The 20,368-nt window shown below is 45.9% G+C and overlaps 1 protein-coding gene across 3 annotated transcripts in view; it reads left to right on the forward strand.

The window, feature by feature from the left end:
• The window catches only part of SHROOM4 (shroom family member 4), a 215,647-nt gene that overhangs the window by 164,303 nt on the left and 30,976 nt on the right, over positions 1 to 20,368 (forward strand). For 2 of the 3 annotated variants that reach the window (XM_082717167.1, XM_082717169.1), the window contains 4 exons: positions 4,167 to 4,301; positions 7,413 to 9,888; positions 11,556 to 11,612; positions 15,444 to 15,505. In XM_082717167.1, the coding sequence (XP_082573293.1) occupies positions 4,167 to 4,301; positions 7,413 to 9,888; positions 11,556 to 11,612; positions 15,444 to 15,505 (2,730 nt within the window). The remainder of the gene's footprint in view (positions 1 to 4,166; positions 4,302 to 7,412; positions 9,889 to 11,555; positions 11,613 to 15,443; positions 15,506 to 20,368) is intronic. The other variant, XM_082717168.1, reaches the window with a different exon arrangement.

Raw genomic sequence — 20,368 nt, forward strand, 5'->3', positions numbered from 1 at the left:
CCTGTTCTTTTTCTCTTTTTAAGTTCATGGTATGTCAGGCACTCTTCCAAGTGATTTCACACATGTGATCACATTTAATTCAGGCTACAACTCATGAGTAAAGAATAGTTATCTTCATCATTTTACAGATAAAGAATCTACAGCTCAGGGAAGTGACTTGCCCAAGGTCACACAGCTAGCAGTGGAATGTAAGTATGGACTATCTCCAAGTATAGGGATGTTTAGGAATAATACTAGACCAAGTATCAGACCCTGTAGATAGTTTCCTCTCCTTTCCCAAACTAGCACTAAAAGGCCCCAGCTCTAGCTGTAGTTCCTCTGCTAGGATTTTTCTTCCCCGTGTTTGGGGTTTTGTTCCTATGGTCCCAAAGTCCCTACTGCCTTGCTTCTGTCTCCTTTTGGATTGTTTCCTACTCTTGGAGAAACTCTAGAGAGTAGGGACCTTTGCAAGCTATGTTTCAAAGTGTGGCAAGGGAGTGGTGTAGCAGAACCTTGACATTGGTTAGACAAACCCATTGGGAGTACTCTTGAACCATCGAGAAGAACACATCTGAGTTGATAACCCTTGTTAGAGACTATGTATTATTTGTTGACTGCTTGTTATGCATCAGGCTGTGTCTCAGATGCTTTGAGAATATTATCCTTAATCCTCACAATAACCTAGCCAGGTAAGGACTATTGTTCCCTTTCTCAGATAAGAAAATCAAAGCGCAAATGGCTTAAGTGACTTGTGTAGAATCACACATCCAAAGTTATAGAGTTAGGATATGAACAAAGATCTGTCTACTTGTGTCTGTCTTCTTGCTTACTGACCTAATACAGTTGGTAGGATGAAATGATGATAAGCAATATAAAAGCATCATATTATTATTGGTAAATTGTGAGGACTCAATTACTAAGGACAAGCACCTGGGAGGACACAGTACTTGAGCAGCACCTGGAAGAACAGGTGGGATTCAGATTGACAAAATGAGAGGGGGATCCCAGGAAAAGGAGACAGAATAATATCTACAATTGGTTGAGGACTTACCAGACTGTGTTCTAAGCAACTGACATGCATTGTCTCATTTGTTCTTTACAACTGCACAGATTAGTTATTTTATCTCCCATTTAACTGCAGTAGAAACTAGAGCTCTTGAGAAGTGAAGTCACTATGTAACCAACAGAGCTCCTAAGTGGCGGGGCTGGAATTCAAACCAAGGTGCTCCATCTCCAGAGCCTGTGCTAGATTCTGTTGGGAAACCAACAGCAAAGACACAAAATTGCTTTCAGGCCATGATTGGAGCACATCCATGGGAGAGTGGGCTGGATGGGTAAAGCTATCTTAGAGACGACCTTGAAAGTCAGATCCAGTTTCTATTTGCTGCAGAACAGGGTAAGAAATAGGGATCCAGTAAAGATTCTTGAATAGATGAATGCCACAATTCAATTGGTGTTTGACACAGTGTAATCTTAAAAGCAATGACTGGAGGGGCAACTGGGTGGCTCAGTTGGTTAAGTGTCTGCCTTCACCTCAGGTCATGATCCCAGGATCCTGGGATTGAGATCTACACTGGGTTCCCTGCTCAGCTGGGAGTCTGCCCTTCTTCTCTCTGCACCCCCACTCATGCTTTCTCTCTTTCTCCCTCTCAAATAAATAAATAAAAGCTTTAAAAAGTAAAAGCAATGACTGGAGGTGGAATAAGGGGAGACTGGCTGGCAGACTGACACACTATTATGGATATAAAGTGTTAAGGGCCTGGACTAGACCAGAAGGGGTGGTGGCAGGTTCTGTGGAGAAGTGTGATTATGTGAAATAGTCTCAGTGAAAATGAGAGAGAGAAAGAGAGAGAGAGAGAGAGAGAATCCAGAAAGATATAAAAGAAAACTCAGTAGAACTCAGGGAGGGATTAGATGGTTGGGGAGAAGGTGGTATCAAGGCTAACCACTCAAATGTTAAACCCTGGACTCAGAAAAACTTTAGAAATCCTGGATGTAGAAGAAGGGCCCCAAATAAGAAAGGTACCCTGTTCTCTACTGTATCCTCCCTCGGTGCCTAGAAGCATAGTACATAGTAATCACACACATGGTTCATATTACTTCCATGATCTGCTTTATACACAGTTGTTAATGAGTGACTACCAGGTAATAGTAGCTGGAAAGACTTCTAGTGTCATGGCTTTGTGCATGAGACTCTGGAACAGGCACCCCACCTCCTCCTCTGCCAAGGTCTTCTTGTGCCTCGAACCTCCCTGATGAGTACTCTGAAACCCATAATAGAACACTATAGTTAATAGTGGAGGCCTCATTTGGCTTTCCTGCCCATAAATCGTAGCCAGTGCTGCTGACCTGTGGCTCTGATTCCTGACCTTTGACAAACAGCTTCCCTTGCCCTTCCTCTCACACCTCCTTGTCTGTGTCTGCCCTGTTACCACTCAACCCACGTTTTCCCCAGCAAGGCCATTCTCCTCAGGACTACTTTTTAGGCCTTGGGCCTCTAAAGCCTTGCACTGCTGGGATTTTCTGTGTTTCCACAGCAGGGAGGGGCATTCCCAGCTAGGATGGAATCTAGTTTAAGTCTATCCACTACTGCTCCTGGGAGGTAGAGAGCTGATTTATCTCACTAGATAACAAGATTGTTCAAAACAGGGCCCCTTATCCTAGTCAACTCTGTACCCTCAGTGTCTAGTATGGAGCCACAGTAAATGGCTGCATAAATCAGTAAAAAAGCTGTCCGCTCTCTCTCCCCCTCTCTCATCTCCTTATTTGTCATTCTTTTCTCTTACTCTGTCATTCATCTCTCACCCATTTCCCTTTACTATGTATTTCTCTATAATCTCAGATTTCTCCCTTTCTGTCATTTGTTTGTCTTGGTATCCTCTCTCATTCTTTTTATTTTTTTTTTTAGATTTTTATTTATTTTTTTGAGAGAGAGCACATGCAGTCAGAAGGGCAGACGAAGAAGGAGACACAGACTCACTGCTGAGCAGAGAGCCCGATGTGGCACTCGATCCCAGGACCCTAGAATCATGACCTGAGCCAAAGACAGACTCTTAACCGAGTGAGACACCCAGGCGCCCCAATCCTCTCTCACTCTTATCTCTATCATCCACCTGGTCCTTCTGACATCTGTCTCTTTCTTGCTTGCTTCCTTGCTTTCTGCCCCTTCCTCCTCCACCTCATCCGTCTTCTCCTAATCTTCTGGCACGACCCATGTCCCCCATGTGCTCTGCTCTTCCCCCATGTCATTCTGCCCCCACTTGCAAGGGCGACGTCTCTTCATGGGGAATATACCAGAGGAGAGGAATGGGTCTTGTCTAAGATGGTCAGTGCAAAAGTATGGCAGCAGCCTCCAGCACCAGACAGACCCTGTGATTACATCCCGGGCCTTGGCCTCAAACCTGTTTCCCTTTAGGTACCCTTGCTGGGCTGAGCAGCCAGTCTCCTCTGTCAGCCTCGCCCCGCACCTTCACCACTCTGTGCTATATTCCCTGGCAGGAGCTGGGGTTCCTTGCCAGCCCCCCTTTGCCGACAAATGCAGGCATTTCACCTCTGTCCCCATCTTATCCTTCTCTTTCAAGGCCTTCGTCAGGTTTTATTTGTATTAGCTCTCTCACTCTCACTCATCTGTAAGCTCTCAAGGGCAGAGACCATGTTTCATTCATCTTGGTGTCCCCAGAGCTGTGCACAGTTGGTACATACAACAAATGCTTATCAAATGAACAAGTGAAAATCGGAGGATTTGCAGCCTCTTGTTGACTTGTTTGAACTTCCTAATCACTTGCCTCTTCTTTTCTTAGAGAGAAATGAGAATACTGACCAGACTGATTTTTTTTCCCCAAGAAAACTTGGGGTAGCTCAGTGTTTACTGGGAAGTAATACTCATTTCTTCCACAAATACTTACTGAGCATCTACTGTAGTGTCTAGCACTGTTGTTTGTGCTTGGGATACACCGACAAGCAAAACAGCCCAGGGAAGCCAACATTCTGTATAGCCACACCTCGCCCTGATGATGAAGGGAATTTGAAAGCTGGGAGCTGAGGAGGGCCACTAAGATTCCTATATCAGCTCCTTGCAAGATGTTCTACTTCATTTAAGGGAAAGAGGGGGTGGTGGCGGAAGCTGCATGGGAAGTGATTTCAGCTCTGGTTCCCTAAGCTGACTTCCTGTCCCTTTCTTGCTGTAGGAGAAACGCCCCTGTCAGTAGGCCGCACTCATGGCATGTGGCCAAGCTGCTGGAGGGATGCCCTGAAGCGGCCACCACCATGCATTTCCCTTCTGAAGCCTTCAGCTTGTCCTGGCATTCCGGCTGCAACACGAGGTGAGTCTAGAACCCTCCCCCTCAAGATGGGCTGGAGGGTAGACAACCTGGCCATGCCCCCTTTTCTGCTCTAGTGCCTATTGGATGGCAGAGTCCAGAGTGCTATAATGGAAAATGGAGTGGGATTCTGTAGTCCCCGTGTTCTAGGCCTTGGCTACTTACTGCTGAATCTCTTTGACTTTGGGACAGTCCCTTTCCTTCTAGAAAATATTTCCTTGAAATACTTACTTCATGTGGCTTGCAAAACACCACACTCTCTTGCTTCTCATCCTACTTCAATGGCTGCTCCTTTGATGTATTTTCCCTTGATTCTTCCACATCTCCCCGACCCCCACCTCGGTCTCTAAATGCAGGAGAGAACTGGAGCTCAGTTCTGGTCCTCTTCTCTAGCTACAGTGACTCACTGGTGATCTCATCCAGAGTTCATCAGCTCTGTCACAGAGCCAAAGCCTTCAGACTGGGCACCTCCCTGAATGACAGAGTCTACTTGCCATGAGGATCTCTCAATTTAGTGTCCTGGTATTGCCTGTTGTGAAAACAACAGCCCAGAAGAGACAGAGTACTCTTTCTGCAAAAACTCAGAGTGAACAAAGCTGACCTTTCCCTTCCACAGTAAGATCTTCCCTCTCAGGAGGAATTTCTGATATTGAGGCTCAGAGAAGCCATGCACTGAGTTTCCCCAGTCAGTGACTTTATTTGGCATCAGAAGACAAGGGCTCTGTGCAGAGGTGGAGGCAGCTTTGTTCTGGAAGAATACACTGAAGCATATTCTGAGCTTGACTCTTGTTTGAGTAGGGGTGTGGTTATTTGCAGCAGGAAAGGCGGTAGGGTGGGTGGAAGATTCCCTTGCCAACAAGGAATCGATGGATTCTTAGCCCAGAGGTCAAGTGAACAGAGTGGCTAAGGGGTGAGAAGGGAGCAAGGATTAAGAAAGGCTGATCTGAGGGTCTTGTGGGCCCCTGCCACTGCTCAGTTCTTGCTTTCTGAACTGTGACCTTTCTGAGAACAGTCTGTGACCTCTGGGGTTCTAGTCATAGGGAGTTACTGGCATGACTTGGCTCACTTTGGCTTTGTTTATGGGAAATGGTACTTAAAATTCAAGATTGTCTCTGCTCCCAGTCCCTTCCTAGGTCTCCCTGGTTTGGCTTTGCTGTGGGGATGAGGAAGGGATGGGTAGGTGGCAAATCTCAACACTAGTGGTACAAAGGGCACTGATAACAATAGGAGTTAAAACAAAAAGCAAAAGAACAGCAGCTACCATGTACTGAACCTTTTCTAGGTGCCTGGGCTGTGACAAGAGCTTTACTTGCAAATGGCAGTACAGACAAAAGGTTGATCTCCAGGATCTATAAAGAACTTCTCAAACTCAACACGCACAAAACAGATAATCATATCAAAAAATGGGCAGAAGATATGAACAGACACTTCTCTAATGAAGACATACAAATGGCTATCCGACACATGAAAAAATGTTCATTATCACTAGCCATCAGGGAGATTCAAATTAAAACCACATTGAGATATCACCTTATACCAGTTAGAATGGCCAAAATTAGCAAGACAGGAAACAACATGTGTTGAAGGGGATGTGGAGAAAGGGGAACCCTCTTCCACTGTTGGTGGGAATGCAAGTTGGTGCAGCCTCTTTGGAGAACAGTGTGGAGATTCCTCAAGAAATTAAAAATAGAGCTTCCCTATGACCCTGCCATTGCACTACTGGGTATTTACCCCAAAGATACAGATGTCGTGAAAATAAGGGCCATCTGTACCCCCATGTTTATAGCAGCAATGGCCACGGTCGCCAAACTATGGAAAGAACCAAGATGCCCTTCAACAAACGAATGGATAAGGAAGAGCGTTACATTTATTAACTGATTTCACCCACAAAGCAATCTTCTGATACAGACATTATTATTAGTCCCATTTTTAAAGACTTTATTTATTTGAGAGAGAGAGCGAAAGAGAGAGAATACGAGCAGGGAGAAAGGCAGAGGGAGAAGCAAACTCCCCACTGAGCAGGGAACCCAACACAGGGCTTGATCCGAGGACTCTGTGATCATGACCTGGGCCAAAGACTGATGCTTAAACTGACTGAGCCACCCAGGTGCCCCTTATTTGTCCCATTTAACAAATAGTATAGCAGAAGAGCTAAGACATTGGACTCACAGAGGCTTGGGTTCAAATTCCAGCTCTGCCTCTTTACCACTTTCAGTTTCAGTTTACCTCGCTAAGCTTATTTTCTTGACTGTAAGGTGGGGATAATAATGTCTCCCCTTCATTTTGATATGAGACATTATAAAGTGCCTGGCACAATGTAGGCCCTTGGTAAATGGTCAGACTTATTAGTATCGAGCAGAGAACAGGGGGTTGCCGAAATTCTGGCCTTGTCTGGATCATGAGCCACAACTGGTGATCATGAGAAAAATCACCTCCTTGGAATTACTTCCTTTTGCAAGGGCTTGCTTCACTCCAGCTGTTCTCAGTAGTATGGTCTCTGGACAAGCAAAGAGTACCAGCCTCACCTGGGAACTTGTTAGAAGGACAAATTCTCAGGATGCACCCAGTTGTAGCACTGGCGGGGTGGGGGGGGATGGGGCCTAGGAACCTGTGTTTGGACAAGCCCTCCCTGTACTCCCTGACATGCATCCAAACTCAGCAGCCACTGATTTACAAAATGGGCTGGCTGAAATTGAATCAACCCTTTAGAGCCCACTCTCTGATACTAATATTCTATGATTGTCTGTCCTGGCAGAGAGCCACATGCTGACTCCCTAAGGATAGTGAGAGGCCAAAAGCAATTCTAGACTCACTGGCGGCAGGGAAACGGAACATAAGCCTCAGTGGAGTTCTTACACTTTTAGTCTTCGGGATCTTGTCTTGCCCTCTCTTGCTCCCTTATGCTGTCTTTTCTCCCATTTTTACCACATCTCTGTGGTGCTCCTGTGTTCATATCTTTCCCTGTTTCCCTTCCTTCCTTTCTGGCCTGATTCCCTTCTTATTTGTGGCCTGGTGCCTCTGGGTTGTTCTGCCTTTTCCCCTGGCAGGGCTGGCCAAGGTGGGAAAGGGATCTGGTCATTTGCCTGACTAACTAGTGTGCCCTGTGTCTTGCAGTGACGTGTGTGTGCAGTGGTGCCCCCTCTCCCGCCACTGCAGCACTGAGAAAAGTAGCTCCATCGGCAGCATGGAGAGCCTGGAGCAACCAGGCCAAGTTTCCTACGAGGGCCACCTCTTGCCCATAGATCAGAACATGTACCCCAACCAGCGCGACTCAGCTTATAGCTCCTTCTCGGCCAGCTCGAATGCCTCTGACTGCGCCCTTTCCCTCAGGCCAGAGGAGCCGGGCTCTTCAGATTGCCTCACGCAAGGCTCCGGGCCAACAAAAGCCCCTAATGGCCAGCCCAGTGTGGCCGAGACCTCAGGAGGTAGCCGGCGAACCACCGGGGGCCCCCTGACTCCCAGCTCCCAGCTGTCATCCCGCCTGCAGGAGGCCCACCACTCAGGGCCTGCCAAGGCTGCCAGAGGCCCACCACAGCCTCCAGTGAGGCGAGATAGTCTGCAGGCCTCCAGAGCCCAGCTCCTCAATGGAGAGCAGCGCAGGGCATCTGAGCCTGGGGACTCCTCGCAGCAGAAGGAGAAAGTGAGCTTAGACACCATGCTATCTCCAAGGAACCCTAGCAGGTTCTGCTGCCTCAGTGGGCAAGACCAAGTGGCAAATGAGGGCCAGCAGAACTGTGAGCTCAGCCAAGTTTCTGAATCCAGCCAGCAGGACTCTGAACATCTACTGATGGAGGCCTCAGCCAAAGCTGTCGGATTCCCAAAAGTGTATGATAAAGCTTCCAGCATAGATTCCAGCCAGCTCAACGAAGCTTCAGCAGAGCAAGCTAAGACTTCTTCTTTTGGCAGCCCTCCACACCTCACAGGACTCACCGGGCATCGCCACAGTGCCCCAGAACAGCTGCTGGCATCCCACTTACAGCACGTGCACCTTGATGCCAGGGGCAGCAAGGGCACAGAGCTCCCAGCTGGGCAAGATGGCCATGAGTGGACTCTGTCACCTTTGCATAGCAGCCACACAGGGAAGATAAGTCCATGTCCCCCTCCAGGAGGAGCCCAGGACCAGCCCAGCAAAGAAAGAAAGGCCAGGCAACTGGATGATAGGCCCTTGGGTTCAGGGCATCAGAGCCCAAGCAGTTCACCACACAGAGAGGCTGATGGACACCCTCCAGAGAAAGGTTTCCAGGACCCAAACAGAGCATGCCGAGCAGGCATTGACCTAGCCAGCCAGCAGCCCTCTGCCTCTGGCTCCCTTGTTCAACAAGCCAGGGACTGTTCTTCAACCACTAAAGGAGCTGGCAGCACAGAGGCCACTGAAGAAGGGGAGTGTGGCCGGGTGGGTGGTAGACGGAATGGAGGGCCCCGGGGCCGCTCAATCCAAAACCGGAGGAAGAGTGAGCGTTTTGCTACCAATCTGCGTAATGAAATCCAGAGGAGGAAGGCCCAGCTCCAGAAAAGCAAGAACACCTTGTTACAGTTGTGTGACACTAAGGAGTCTGTAGAGGAGACTGAGGAGCCCCTAGAAAGTACTCCACTTCCTGCCTCTAACTCATCTCTTCTGTCCTCATGTAAAAAACCACCTAGCCCCAGAGATAAGCTCTTCAACAAGAGCATGATCCTCAGGGCTCAGTCTTCAGAGTGCCTCAGCCAAGCCCCAGAGAGCCATGAATCAACAGGCTTGGAGGGACAAATAAGCCCTGCCCAGAGGCCTGGCCAGCCCTCTGTGGGCCTGAACACCTGGTGGAAAGCATCTGAGCCCTCCTTGTCAGACTCTGAGAAAACAAGTGTTCACCGCAGAGTCCGTGGAGGTCACTGGCGGTGGTCTCCAGAGCACAACCTGCAGCCACATGTGGCACTAGCCATGGAAGGCCCTCCTAACCCAGGTGACAGCAAGGAATTGAAGGCTTCTGCTACCCAAGCTGGGGAGGAAGCCATCCTCTTGCCCTTTGCAGACAGAAGAAAGTTCTTTGAAGAGAGCAGCAAATCCTTCTCTGCATCTCATTTGCCAGGTTTAACCACTCACAGCAGTAAGACTTTTGCCCAGAGACCAAAACCTATAGACCAAAACTTCCAGCCAATGAGCTCCAGCTACAGGGAACTGAGGCGCCATCCAATGGACCAGTCCTACCATTCCGCAGACCAGCCATATCGTGCTCCAGAGCAATCATATCATTCCCTGTCACCCCTTCAGTCAGAAACTCCCACCTACTCCGAATGTTTTGCAAGCAAAGGTCTAGAACAATCCATGTGCTGCAAGCCACTGCACTGCAGTGATTTTGAGTACCGCAGGACTTGCTCTTACTCCTGCGGCATCCAGGGAGCCGTAGTCCATGACCCTTGCATTTATTGTCCTGGAGAGCTCTGCCCAGCTCTGCGGAAGAGAAACATGATGCCCAACTGCTACAGCTGTCGATGCCACCACCACCAGTGCATCCGGTGTGCAGCGTGCTATCATAACCCCCAGCACGGTGGCCCTGAGGATAGCAGCCTGGCGCCTGGCACCACCTGGAAACCCAGGAAGCCCACAGTGCAGGTGAGGCCTTGGTTCTTGGATGGGTTTGCTTCCTTACTCTCTTGGTGAGGAGAAAGTGAGGGAGACCTTACACTTACCACCTTACCATCCCTGGAAACCATACAGACCCTGGCTTTGCCAGAGGGTGGCTTCATAACCCTGGGCAAGCCACTCAGCCACCACAACTGCAGTGAACCCATCTTGAGAGTTAGGTGAAAATAAACATTTTTTCTTTACAAAATGGACAGAACCGGGATTTATATCTGGACTGTCAAAATGGGTATCTGAATGACCTTGAGCAAGTTGTGCAACCACCCAAACTTGCAATCGCATGATTTTGAAAGGGCATAAAGGGGAATTTTTGCTTCACAAAATGGCCAATCCTGAGAAAAGCATTATTACCTCTATTATCTCTAAAGAGGGGAGATATAATGACTGCCTCATAGATCAGTTGTAAGGATCAAAACAGGCCCAGTGCCTGACAGAAAGTAGCACTTACTCCCTTCCATTTCCTGCTCACAAACTCCCTGGAGCTGCAAACTTTGCACATGTCCCCCGGGTTCTGCTTTTAGAGATTTGATCACTCTGGTTTCCTAAAGAATAATCTTCTGCCCTTCTCCAGCCTATCTTTGTCAGAGACCCAGGGCTAGACTAGTTGTTGCTATACCCTGGTTACAGCCTACCACCCCAACACAGGCCACCACCATCCCCCAGGATGTTTCTGAGAGGATCCCCTATGTCCTTGCTGACTCCCTACCACATTCCTGCCCTGTGGCTTCCCTGTGTTGAAATGCTATTGCATAGGCAGACACTTATGAATGACTCAGTGTATGAAATTTCTATAGACATGTTCTTTGAAAAAGGGAACCTTAGGGGTGAAAGAAACCTTACCAAAAGAGCATATACTATTCCTTTTATGTAACATTCTAGAACAACTCTTCGGTGGGAAACAGGTTCAAAACAGTGGCTGCCTATGGAAGGTGCCACAGAGACTGAGTTGGAAAAGGCCTGAAGGAACTTTGTCACATGGTGATTACGTTCTGTATTTTGGTAAGCATTTGAGTTACATAGGTGTATGCATTCTTGTGCATTTCACTGGAGGTAAATTTTGCCTAAAAACATTATAAACAAATAGCAAACTTTATTTAATGACACATATGCTGACATTTTTGAGCTAAATTGATGTATACAACTTACAGTGTTCAGCATACAAATGTTGCACGTATTTTGTTATTTATCCTTAGGACTTCATGTTTTTGATGCTATTGTAAATAGTATTGTTTTTTTTTTAATTTATTTATTTGACAGAGAGATCACAAGCAGGCAGAGAGGCAGGCAGAGAGAGAGGAGGAAGCAGGCTCCCTGCTGAGCAGAGAGCCCGATGCGGGGCTCAAACCCAGGACCCTGGGATCATGACCTGAGCCGAAGGCAGAGGCTTTAACCCACTGAGCCACCCAGGCGCCCCTAGTATTGTTTTCTTAATAGCAAGTTCAAATTCACTGTTAATACTATATGGAAATACAATTTAATTCTGTATGTTGGCCTTGTACCCCGCAACCTTGCAAAACTCACTTATTAGTTCTGGTAGCTTTGTGGTAGGTTTTAAAAGATTTTCTACATAGACAATCATGTCATCTGCAAATGAAGCTGGTTTTTACCTTCATTTCCATTGTGTATGCCTTTTCTAGGGGAGGGGGGCCTTACTGCACCATCTAGGACCTCCAATACACTGTTTCGTAGAAGTGGTAAGTGTGGCTAGTGTTGCTTTGTTCCTAATCTTGCTCTATTAAGTTTGATGTGAGCTATACATTTTTCCTAGATGCCCTTTGGCAGGTTGAGGAATTTCCTTTTCATATCTAGTTTTCTGAGAACCTTTATCAGGAGTGGATCCTGCATTTTTTTTTAAACACTTCGTCTAGGGCACCTGGGTGGCTCAGGGGTTTAAAGCCTCTGCCTTCGGCTCAGGTCATGATCCCAGGGTCCTGGGATTGAGACCCACATCGGGCTCTCTGCTCAGCAGGGAGCCTACTTCCCTCTCTCTCTCTCTGCCTGCCTCTCTGCTTACTTGTGATCTCTCTCTCTGTCAAATAAATAAATAAAATCTTTTTAAAAAAAACTTTTTCTATATCTACTGAAATGGTCCTATAGTTTTCTGTTTTACTTAACTGATATGGTGAATGATAATTGATTGATTTTTGAACTAAGAACCAGATAGCATTGCCAGATTAAATCCTACTTGGTCATGACATAGTACCCTTTTTATATGTTACTAGATCTGATTTGCAAATATTTTGTTAAGGATTTTTGTGTTTATGTTAATCAGAGATTTTAGTCTGGAGTTTTCTTATATTGCCCTTGTCTGGTTTTCATGACATGCCAGCCTTACCAAATACATTAGGAGGTGGCCCCTCCTCTTCCATCTTCAAGAAGAGTTTGCGTATAATTGGTATTATTTCTCCCTTAAGCGTTTAATAGAAGGTATCATCAAAGCCATCAGGACCTGGAGTTTTCTTTGTGGAAAGATTTTAAACTACAAATTCCATTTCTTTACTAGATAGAGGTCATTTCGGTCACCTGTTTCTTCTTGAGTGAGCATTGCTAATTTGTCAAGAAATCTTTCTATTTCCTTCATGTTTTCAAATTTTCAGGGATAAAGTTGTCACTTTCTTTAAAATACATCAAGAAGGTAAGATGGATTGGTGGATGCATAGAGGAGTGAATAGGGATGGGATGAGGTAGTTTTAGTGAAGTATTAATTGTTAAATCTAAGTGGTAGGTTTATGGGTAATTGTATAAACTTGTTCAACTTTTTTGTATGCCTGAAAATATTTATAATGAAATGTTGAAGCAAAGAGGAGAGGAAATATAAAATAATTGTTAAAGGGCACTGATGTGGGAATCAGACTGCCTGTGTTCAAATCCCCAGCTTTCCACCTGAAAAAAAAAAAAAAAACCACAGGTAACAATACCTACTTCATAAGTTGGTTATGAGGATTAAATGATGAAATGTATAAAACCCTTAGAACAGTGACTACTGGATAGTAATCATCTTTGAAGTGAGTTATTTTTTCCTAAAATCAAGGGAGATTTTCGCTTAGCTTTAAATGCTTTCTGAAAGAAGGTCCTGCAGGTAGACAGTGGAGAAAGGGGGCTGAAGCTGGGAGAGAGGAGACGATGGCTTGCGGAAGTGGCAGCCCAGAGCTTTCTGAAAGAAGGTCCTGCAGGTAGACAGTGGAGAAAGGAGGCTGAAGCTGGGAGAGAGGAGACGATGGCTTGCGGAAGTGGCAGCCCAGAGCTAGTAACTCCATAAGGGAAGGAGGTGAAAGCTGCAGGTTACAGAGGTTGGCAGCAGCAGGTATGCCCACACCATGCCTCTCATTTTGTACTCTGAAGGAGGGGGGACACGTTGGGCTCCCAGTGCCTGTTAGACCAGCTCAGCAGGTTTGCTTAGACACTAGGCTTTCAGATGCATGGAGCCACTTCCTGCCCATTTCTACCCCTGCCACCTGACCACAAATACATACAAACCCCAGACAGAGGGAAAACTGACAGTATGAGATAGGACACCCCAGTTCAAATGACCAGTTGAAAGAGATAAGCTGTAATGGGATCCCCACTTTATAGCCAGGGAAGCTGAGGCTCAGAGAGGTCACCCATTTAGCAAGTGGCAAAGCCCAAACTTGGATAGCATCATAGTAACTAACATTTGAGTAGCCACAGTGCACCAGGTACTAAGTTAGTCCTTAAAGCAGTCAGGAAATAGGTCCTGTTATTATGATGATCTGTCTGTGAAATAGCTGGGGGAAGTTGGCTAAAGAGCAGCTGGGTACTTGGCATCACCCAGCTAGTGTAGGGCAGGTGTGGGATTTGAATCCATGTCCTCTAGCTTCAGAAACCAAGCTCCTCATTGGGCTATACTGCCTCTCCATAAGCTGAAAGAAAAGGCCCAGGCCTTCTCCAGCATGGCGGGATGCCTTCAGGCCATATGGCTTCCAAAGGGGGCGGCAGGCCATCCCCATCTGCAACAAGCCATTGGGATAACTCCCTTGTTGGTTCAAAGAGGGCAGGCAATTTATAGCAACCTAAGTAGCTCAAGGGAAAAAAAGGAAGGTGATATGCTGAGGAGCTGAGAAGGAGGCTGTCAATTGGGACAGGACTTTGGTTTGGCCACTGCTATTTACTGAGCATTTTCCACAGGGCATGGACAGGAAATCCTGGCTCCCACTGTGACTGAATGAGTAATAGTGTCTTTGGGGGCAGGGACATCTCAGAAGGGCATTGAGGCAGAGCCTGAAGTCTAACAAGTTGTCAGAGCTGCTCTAACATGACAGGTACAGGCAGGGACCACTCTGGTCTTGGGAAAGCTGTAAACCTCATCTTTTCCATGGCTTCTAACATCTACAGCCTCCTACATGCTGAGTGCTGTTAGGCATCCTCTGTGCACATCCCACTTTGTTCTCACTCCTGGGAAGCTGGCAAAGCTTGATAGCACAGTCTTTGCCAGATAGGAAGCTGAGATTCAGAGAGGTGACATAACTTCCCTCATATAACACAGCTAGTAAGTGTCTCGGCCAGTATGACTGACACCAGATATCTTACCCCCAAAATGGAGTAAATTTTCATTTTTGTTATTGTTTTACTAAGGCAAAGATAATACAACTTTGAACAGGACCAGTAATAGCATTGGAAAAAGAGGGAATTTGGAAGATCAGTGAGGTTTAGGAAAAATTGTGCATTCCTGATGAGCTAAGCTCTGAGTTGCTAGATAGAGGGATGCTGAATGCAAAATTGGGGAGAATGTCAGAGGCAAATTTGCATCAGGTTTGGAGCTATAGTAGGAAGGAAAGGACATTTTTTACAAATGGCACCTATAGCTTGGCTACAGGGTAAAGGATTGCTTTGGCAAAGCCCTTAAGGATAGAATGCCCAGGGTAGAGTGTGTACTCCCATAATGTGGAGAATGTGGTACGTGGCAATTATGCTCCCCAGAGATGAACCTGCCTAGGCCCTTCAAGCAGTGCTGGGAGGAGCGGGGGTGGGGGGTGGGAGGAAGGGCCCATGCAATACAGGGGGTACACATGTCCTCTCCATCTGCCTCACCCTGGGAGAAGGTTGCAGCAGGAGCCTTGGGCCTCAAAGCTCCCTCAAGGGCCAGGGCTTCCAAGAAGATGCTTTCTATGTTAGAAGAGGCAAGAGGCGTGAGCAGGTTCACCCGGCAGAACAAACAAAAAGACCTCCTTCATAAGGGCCAGAACAAACAGCAAACATGCTAAACTGGTTTATAAGGTGGTTTGGGAGGGGAGGGGAGAAAGAGAGGGAAACACAGTTTCTAGAGCACACTGTCCAGGTCCCCGAGTGCTCTCTTTAGTCTCTGCATGCCCCCAGCACTTCACCGGGCCTCCTTACAAGAAAGGCAGCCCCCTGTGCATGTTTCTCTAGCCCCTGTGCCAGAGTAGAAGAAACCAGTGGGGGTGGGGAATGGCCAGGGGCGGGCTCCTGCCCTCTTCACATTTTTGAGGCCATCTGGATACCTGTCTGCTCAGAGCTCCCTCACTTACCGGAATTTTGCCTTGCAGGAATTTCCTGGGGACAAATGGAAACCAATAACAGGAAACAGGAAGACCAGCCAGTTAGGGAGGTAAGTGATCACTCAGGGAGTTGGGGCAAGTTGGTGTCTCTGAGGCTTCTATAGAAATTGCTAAGATCCTGTGTTTGCTTAGTTTCCTTTGAGGAACCCGGCCTGGTGTCCATACCAAGAACTTGGTACCATAAATGTAATCTTGCCTGCCCCCCAGGAAGCTGGGCTACAGACCACTAGGACACTTTGGAACATGGAGTAGTCAGGCATTATTGTAGGACATTGGGCCCATCAGCTCAGAGGCCTGCAGCATGCCTGCCCAGGCACATGGATGTGTGGGAGCATATTATGCTGAAATATAGATAAGAAGGCATAAACGATGCCCCACCTTCCCAGCAGCCATTGGGAGAACAGAAAGAAGGTAAGACTGTCCGGCTACCACTGTGCCTTTGCCTCAGTTGGGAGGCACTTGTTTCTTGGGCTCAGCGATCATCTTTTTCTAGTACTCGCTGGGAACTTAATTAAGATTTGCTCCTGAAAGTCCAGGGGCAGGTAGTGCTAATGATAGATTAACATTCCTGGAAGAAGGTAGGGACATTTTTGCAAATGGCACATATGGCTTGTACTAGAAGGAAAAGAGTTTCTTGGGCAAAGCCTTTAAGAGAAAAAAAAATGCCCAGAGTAGAGTCTGCTCCTGTAATGTGGGAAACCTGGCACCTGAAACTCATGTTCCCCAGAGATGAGCCTGCCCGCCATAGGTGGCTATAAGGAGTAGACAGTTACTTTTTCTGGGCTGCTCCCCATCAGCCTGGCAGGACCCTCTTTTTTGTGAAACTCCTTAATATATTCATTTAGCCAGTTCTTCTACAGGCCAAATTATTCAAGACATCCCTAAATAATATTGATTCTTTAAGTGAAACTCTAGAAATGAAGGGGGAATAGGGAAGAAGGCCCTTAGCCGTGCCTATGTGGGGACACTAAGGGAGAGGACTAGAATATGGGTCTCTTGACCCCTGAAGAGCCCAGGGTTCTTTCTGAGGTGGTCTGCATTATCCCCTGTGATTTGGTGGGATATTCAGGAATAATTTGGTCTCTCTGTTGACTCCAAAGACTGAGAAACCTGTCAGTTTTCTGGTTGGCGATAAAAAAAAGGGAAGAACCCAACATTTATGAATAATGTGTCAGTCACTGGGCTGGACCCTTTTTAACTCACAGTCACTGGGCTGGACCCTTTTTAACTCACAGTCTCATTTATTCTCCACAATAGTTCATTTTATTACCTATTTCACAGATGAGGTCCAGAGAGCTTATGTAACTTACCTGAGGTCCCACATCTAGTTAGCAATGGAGCCAGGATTGGGACCCAGGTTTGTCTGGCCTCAAAGTTTATGCTTTTCCCCTTAAAACTACATCAAGTAGGATCCCTAAGGAAACTTTTCAAAGGGATCCCTCAGCATCATGTCTCAGAAGTCTGAGGCCTATGTGGGGGTATTAGGAGACTCTGTGGCTGATCAGATCCCCTGATCTGATCTGACTTGTAACATGTCCTTGGAGAGATCATTTCAGTCTGGTAGGTCTGCTGAGTTTCCCATATTAGACTGAAACCTTCGAGAGAGGAGACCTGGTCTTGGCTGTAGACTTCTCCTCAAACTTCTCCTCTGTGCCTAACATAGTGCCTGACCCAGAGAATTTGGTCAAGAGGTATTTGTCATTGGCTTGCCAACTGAAGAAACAGCCTCCTCCACCATTGAATGGGTGAAATAACACAAAAATAATAATGCTAACTAGCATTTCTTGAGCACAGTGCTGTATTGTAGGCACCATTCAAAACACTTCACAAATATTTACAGTTGACCCTTGAATGACACAGGTTTGAATCGCATGAGGCCATTTATCATGGGGTTTTTTTCAATGAATACAATATGGTACTATGAATATATTTTTGTTATGATTTTCTTAATAACATCTTCTTTTCCCTAGCTTACGTTATCATAAGAATATAGCATATAATACCTAGAGAATACAAAATATGGGCTAATTAACCATGTTATCAGTAAGGCTTCCAGTCCACAGTAAGCTATTAACAGTTAAGTTTTTGCCAAGTCCGAATTTACCCATGGATTTTCAACTGCATGGGAGAGGAGGGGTAGTGTCCCTACCCTGCCCCCCATTGTTCAAAAGTCAACTGTATTTATCATCATAACCCTAAGGGATAGTTATTATTAGACTCTCTGTTTGACGGAGAGAAGAGACTGAAGCATACACAGGTAAATTCATTTGCCTGAAGTTCCACAGGTCTGTTAAGTTGACTAGACCCAGTTAGTCTACTTATAGAGACACTAGACTAACCTACAGTGCCTCTCCAGACTGGTTCTCTTACCAATCAGCCAATGAAGGAAGAGGACTTTATTCAAAATCTAGTGTATGTACTGCCTTTTTCTAGGCAAGCAGGGGGAATGTTAGAGAAAGAGCGTCAGGAAGCAAAATGCCTGTCCACCCACCGCTTGAGCAAAGGAAGACTAACCCACACAAAGTTAAGTAGCAGTAATAATAAATTACCACTTACAAAACGACCTATGTGCTGCCAGCTAAGTTATACATATTATGTTATGTTTTATATGCCCCCCCAACTCTGTCAGGTTGGTATTATTATTCTAACTACAGTGGTTTTCAAAGTTGAATGTGCTTTGGAAACACCTGGAGGGCTTGTTAAAACACAGACAGGTAGATTCCACCCCTACCCTCCCAACCGTTGCCAGTAGGTATGGAGTAAAGCTCAAAATTTGCTTTTTTTTCATTTTTCATTTTCATTTTTAAATTTTACTATGTTATGTTAGTCACCATACAGTACATCATTAGTTTTGGAGGTACTGTTCCATGATTCATTGTTTGCATATAACATCCAGTGCTCCATGCAGTACGTGTCCTCCTTAATACTCACCGCCAGGCTCACTCATCCCCCCAACTCCCTCCCCTCTAAAACCCTCAGTTTGATTCCCAGAGTCCATAGTCTCTCATGGTTCATCTCCCCCTCTGATATCACCCCTTTCATTTTTCGCTTCCGTCTCCTAATGTCCTCCATGCTATTCCTTACGTTCCACATATGAGTGAAACCATATGATAATTGCCTTTCTCTGCTTGACTTATTTCACATATCATAATCCCTCCAGTTCCATTCATGTTGATGTAAATGGTGGGTAGTCATCCTTTCTGATGGCTGAGTAATACTGCTTTGTATATAGGGACCACATCTTTATCCATTCATCTGTTGAAGGGCATCTCAGCTCCCCACCCCAATGATAGAGATGTAGTAAAAAAAAAAAAGGGGGGGGGCACATGCACCCCAGTGTTCATAGCAGCAATGTCCACATGGCCAAACTCTGAAAGGAGCCGACAAAAAATTATATTTCTAACAAGCTCCACCAGGTGATGCTGACGCTGCTGGTCCTGGGGTCAGAACCACTGACTCGGATAAAGGACATGAGGTTCAGAGAAGTTATATTCATTTAGTGAAGGTCTCACAGCTACTAAAGGGACAAACCAGGATTGAAACCCAGCTCTTGCTTAACTCAGATGAGTTGCCATAAGATGAGAAATGTCAAATACATGGTTCAAACAAGAAGCATCCGGCACGTGGTATGGGTCCAATACATGATAAATTGTTCTCTAAATTTTTTGGAGGGTAAGAAAACTGAAGACTGGGACCTACAGGAAGAAAGGCCCAGAGGGGCTAAGCAGGGTATGTTGAAGAAATACACTTAAGAGTTCTTGCCTTGGAATTAGTCTGCCTGGGTTCAAATCCAGATTCTTATTTTCTCTAGCTGTACAAAACTTGGCAAGTGGCTGGTCCTCCTTTCTTCTCCCTGTCTCTCACACATATATGCTCTGTCTCTGCCCCATCAGCTTCCTTATTTTTTTTTAATTTTTATTTATTTATTTGACATAGAGAGATAACAAAAGAGAGCACAGGCAGGGGAATGGCAGGCAGAGGGAGAGGGAAAAGAAGGCTCTCCACCAAGTAAGGGGCCTGATGCCAGGCTCAATCCCAGGACCCCAGGATCATGACCTGAGCTGAAGACAGATGCTTGACTGAGCAACCCAGGCACCCCAGTTTCCTTATTTGTAAAATGGGGTTAGAGTACCTACCTCCTCTGATTGTTGCTAGAATTAAATGACAAATATGCATAAAGCATTTGGAATAAAACCCAGTGCAGCAAAACTTCAGTAAATGGTAGTTGTGACAATATAGATGAAGAAGGGGGAGCAGCAGCAGGAGCAACAGCAGAGAAAAGGAGTGAATAGTGAGGTTTGGACCAGGATAGGTAGGCCTCGAAAACTATATAGTATCACAAATACAGAAGCTATTGAAGGTTATCAATCAGGTAAGTGATATGATAAATGTGGCACTTGAGGCAACTGGGCTGCCTTTGCAGCCTAGATAGGTTGAAGAAGAACAGCTAGGGTCAGTGATCCAGGCATGAATGAGTATGGCTCAGGACTGGGAAGGTGGAGGTGCAACAGGAACAAAGCAGAAGAGCTAGATAAATATGTGTGATATTTTGGGGAGAAAATGTTTATTATGAGAACTATATTACAGGAAATTAAAAACAGAAGAAAAAGTAGCCTTAGTCCTACCACCCTAACACCCTGATTGTTTTCATTTCCCTACCAGCTTTTATCTATAGGTATAGAGACTTTTCCTGTCAGAGTTATAATAACTATGTAGATGTGATTATGTGTCCTGTTTCTTTTTTTTACACCACTAAGCATCACTTGGTAAACAATTTTTCATGTTGATATACAGTCTTGTTAGTTATAAATTTTAATGGCTGCATATTTCACCAGCTTAATGTGCTGTAATTTACTTAATCATTCTCAAATTGTTGGATAATTAGGTTGTTTCCAATTTCTTGCTATTATAAA

The sequence above is a fragment of the Mustela nivalis genome (genome assembly GCF_964662115.1).
Source record: "Mustela nivalis genome assembly, chromosome: X".
NCBI classification, from domain to species: Eukaryota; Metazoa; Chordata; class Mammalia; order Carnivora; family Mustelidae; genus Mustela; species Mustela nivalis.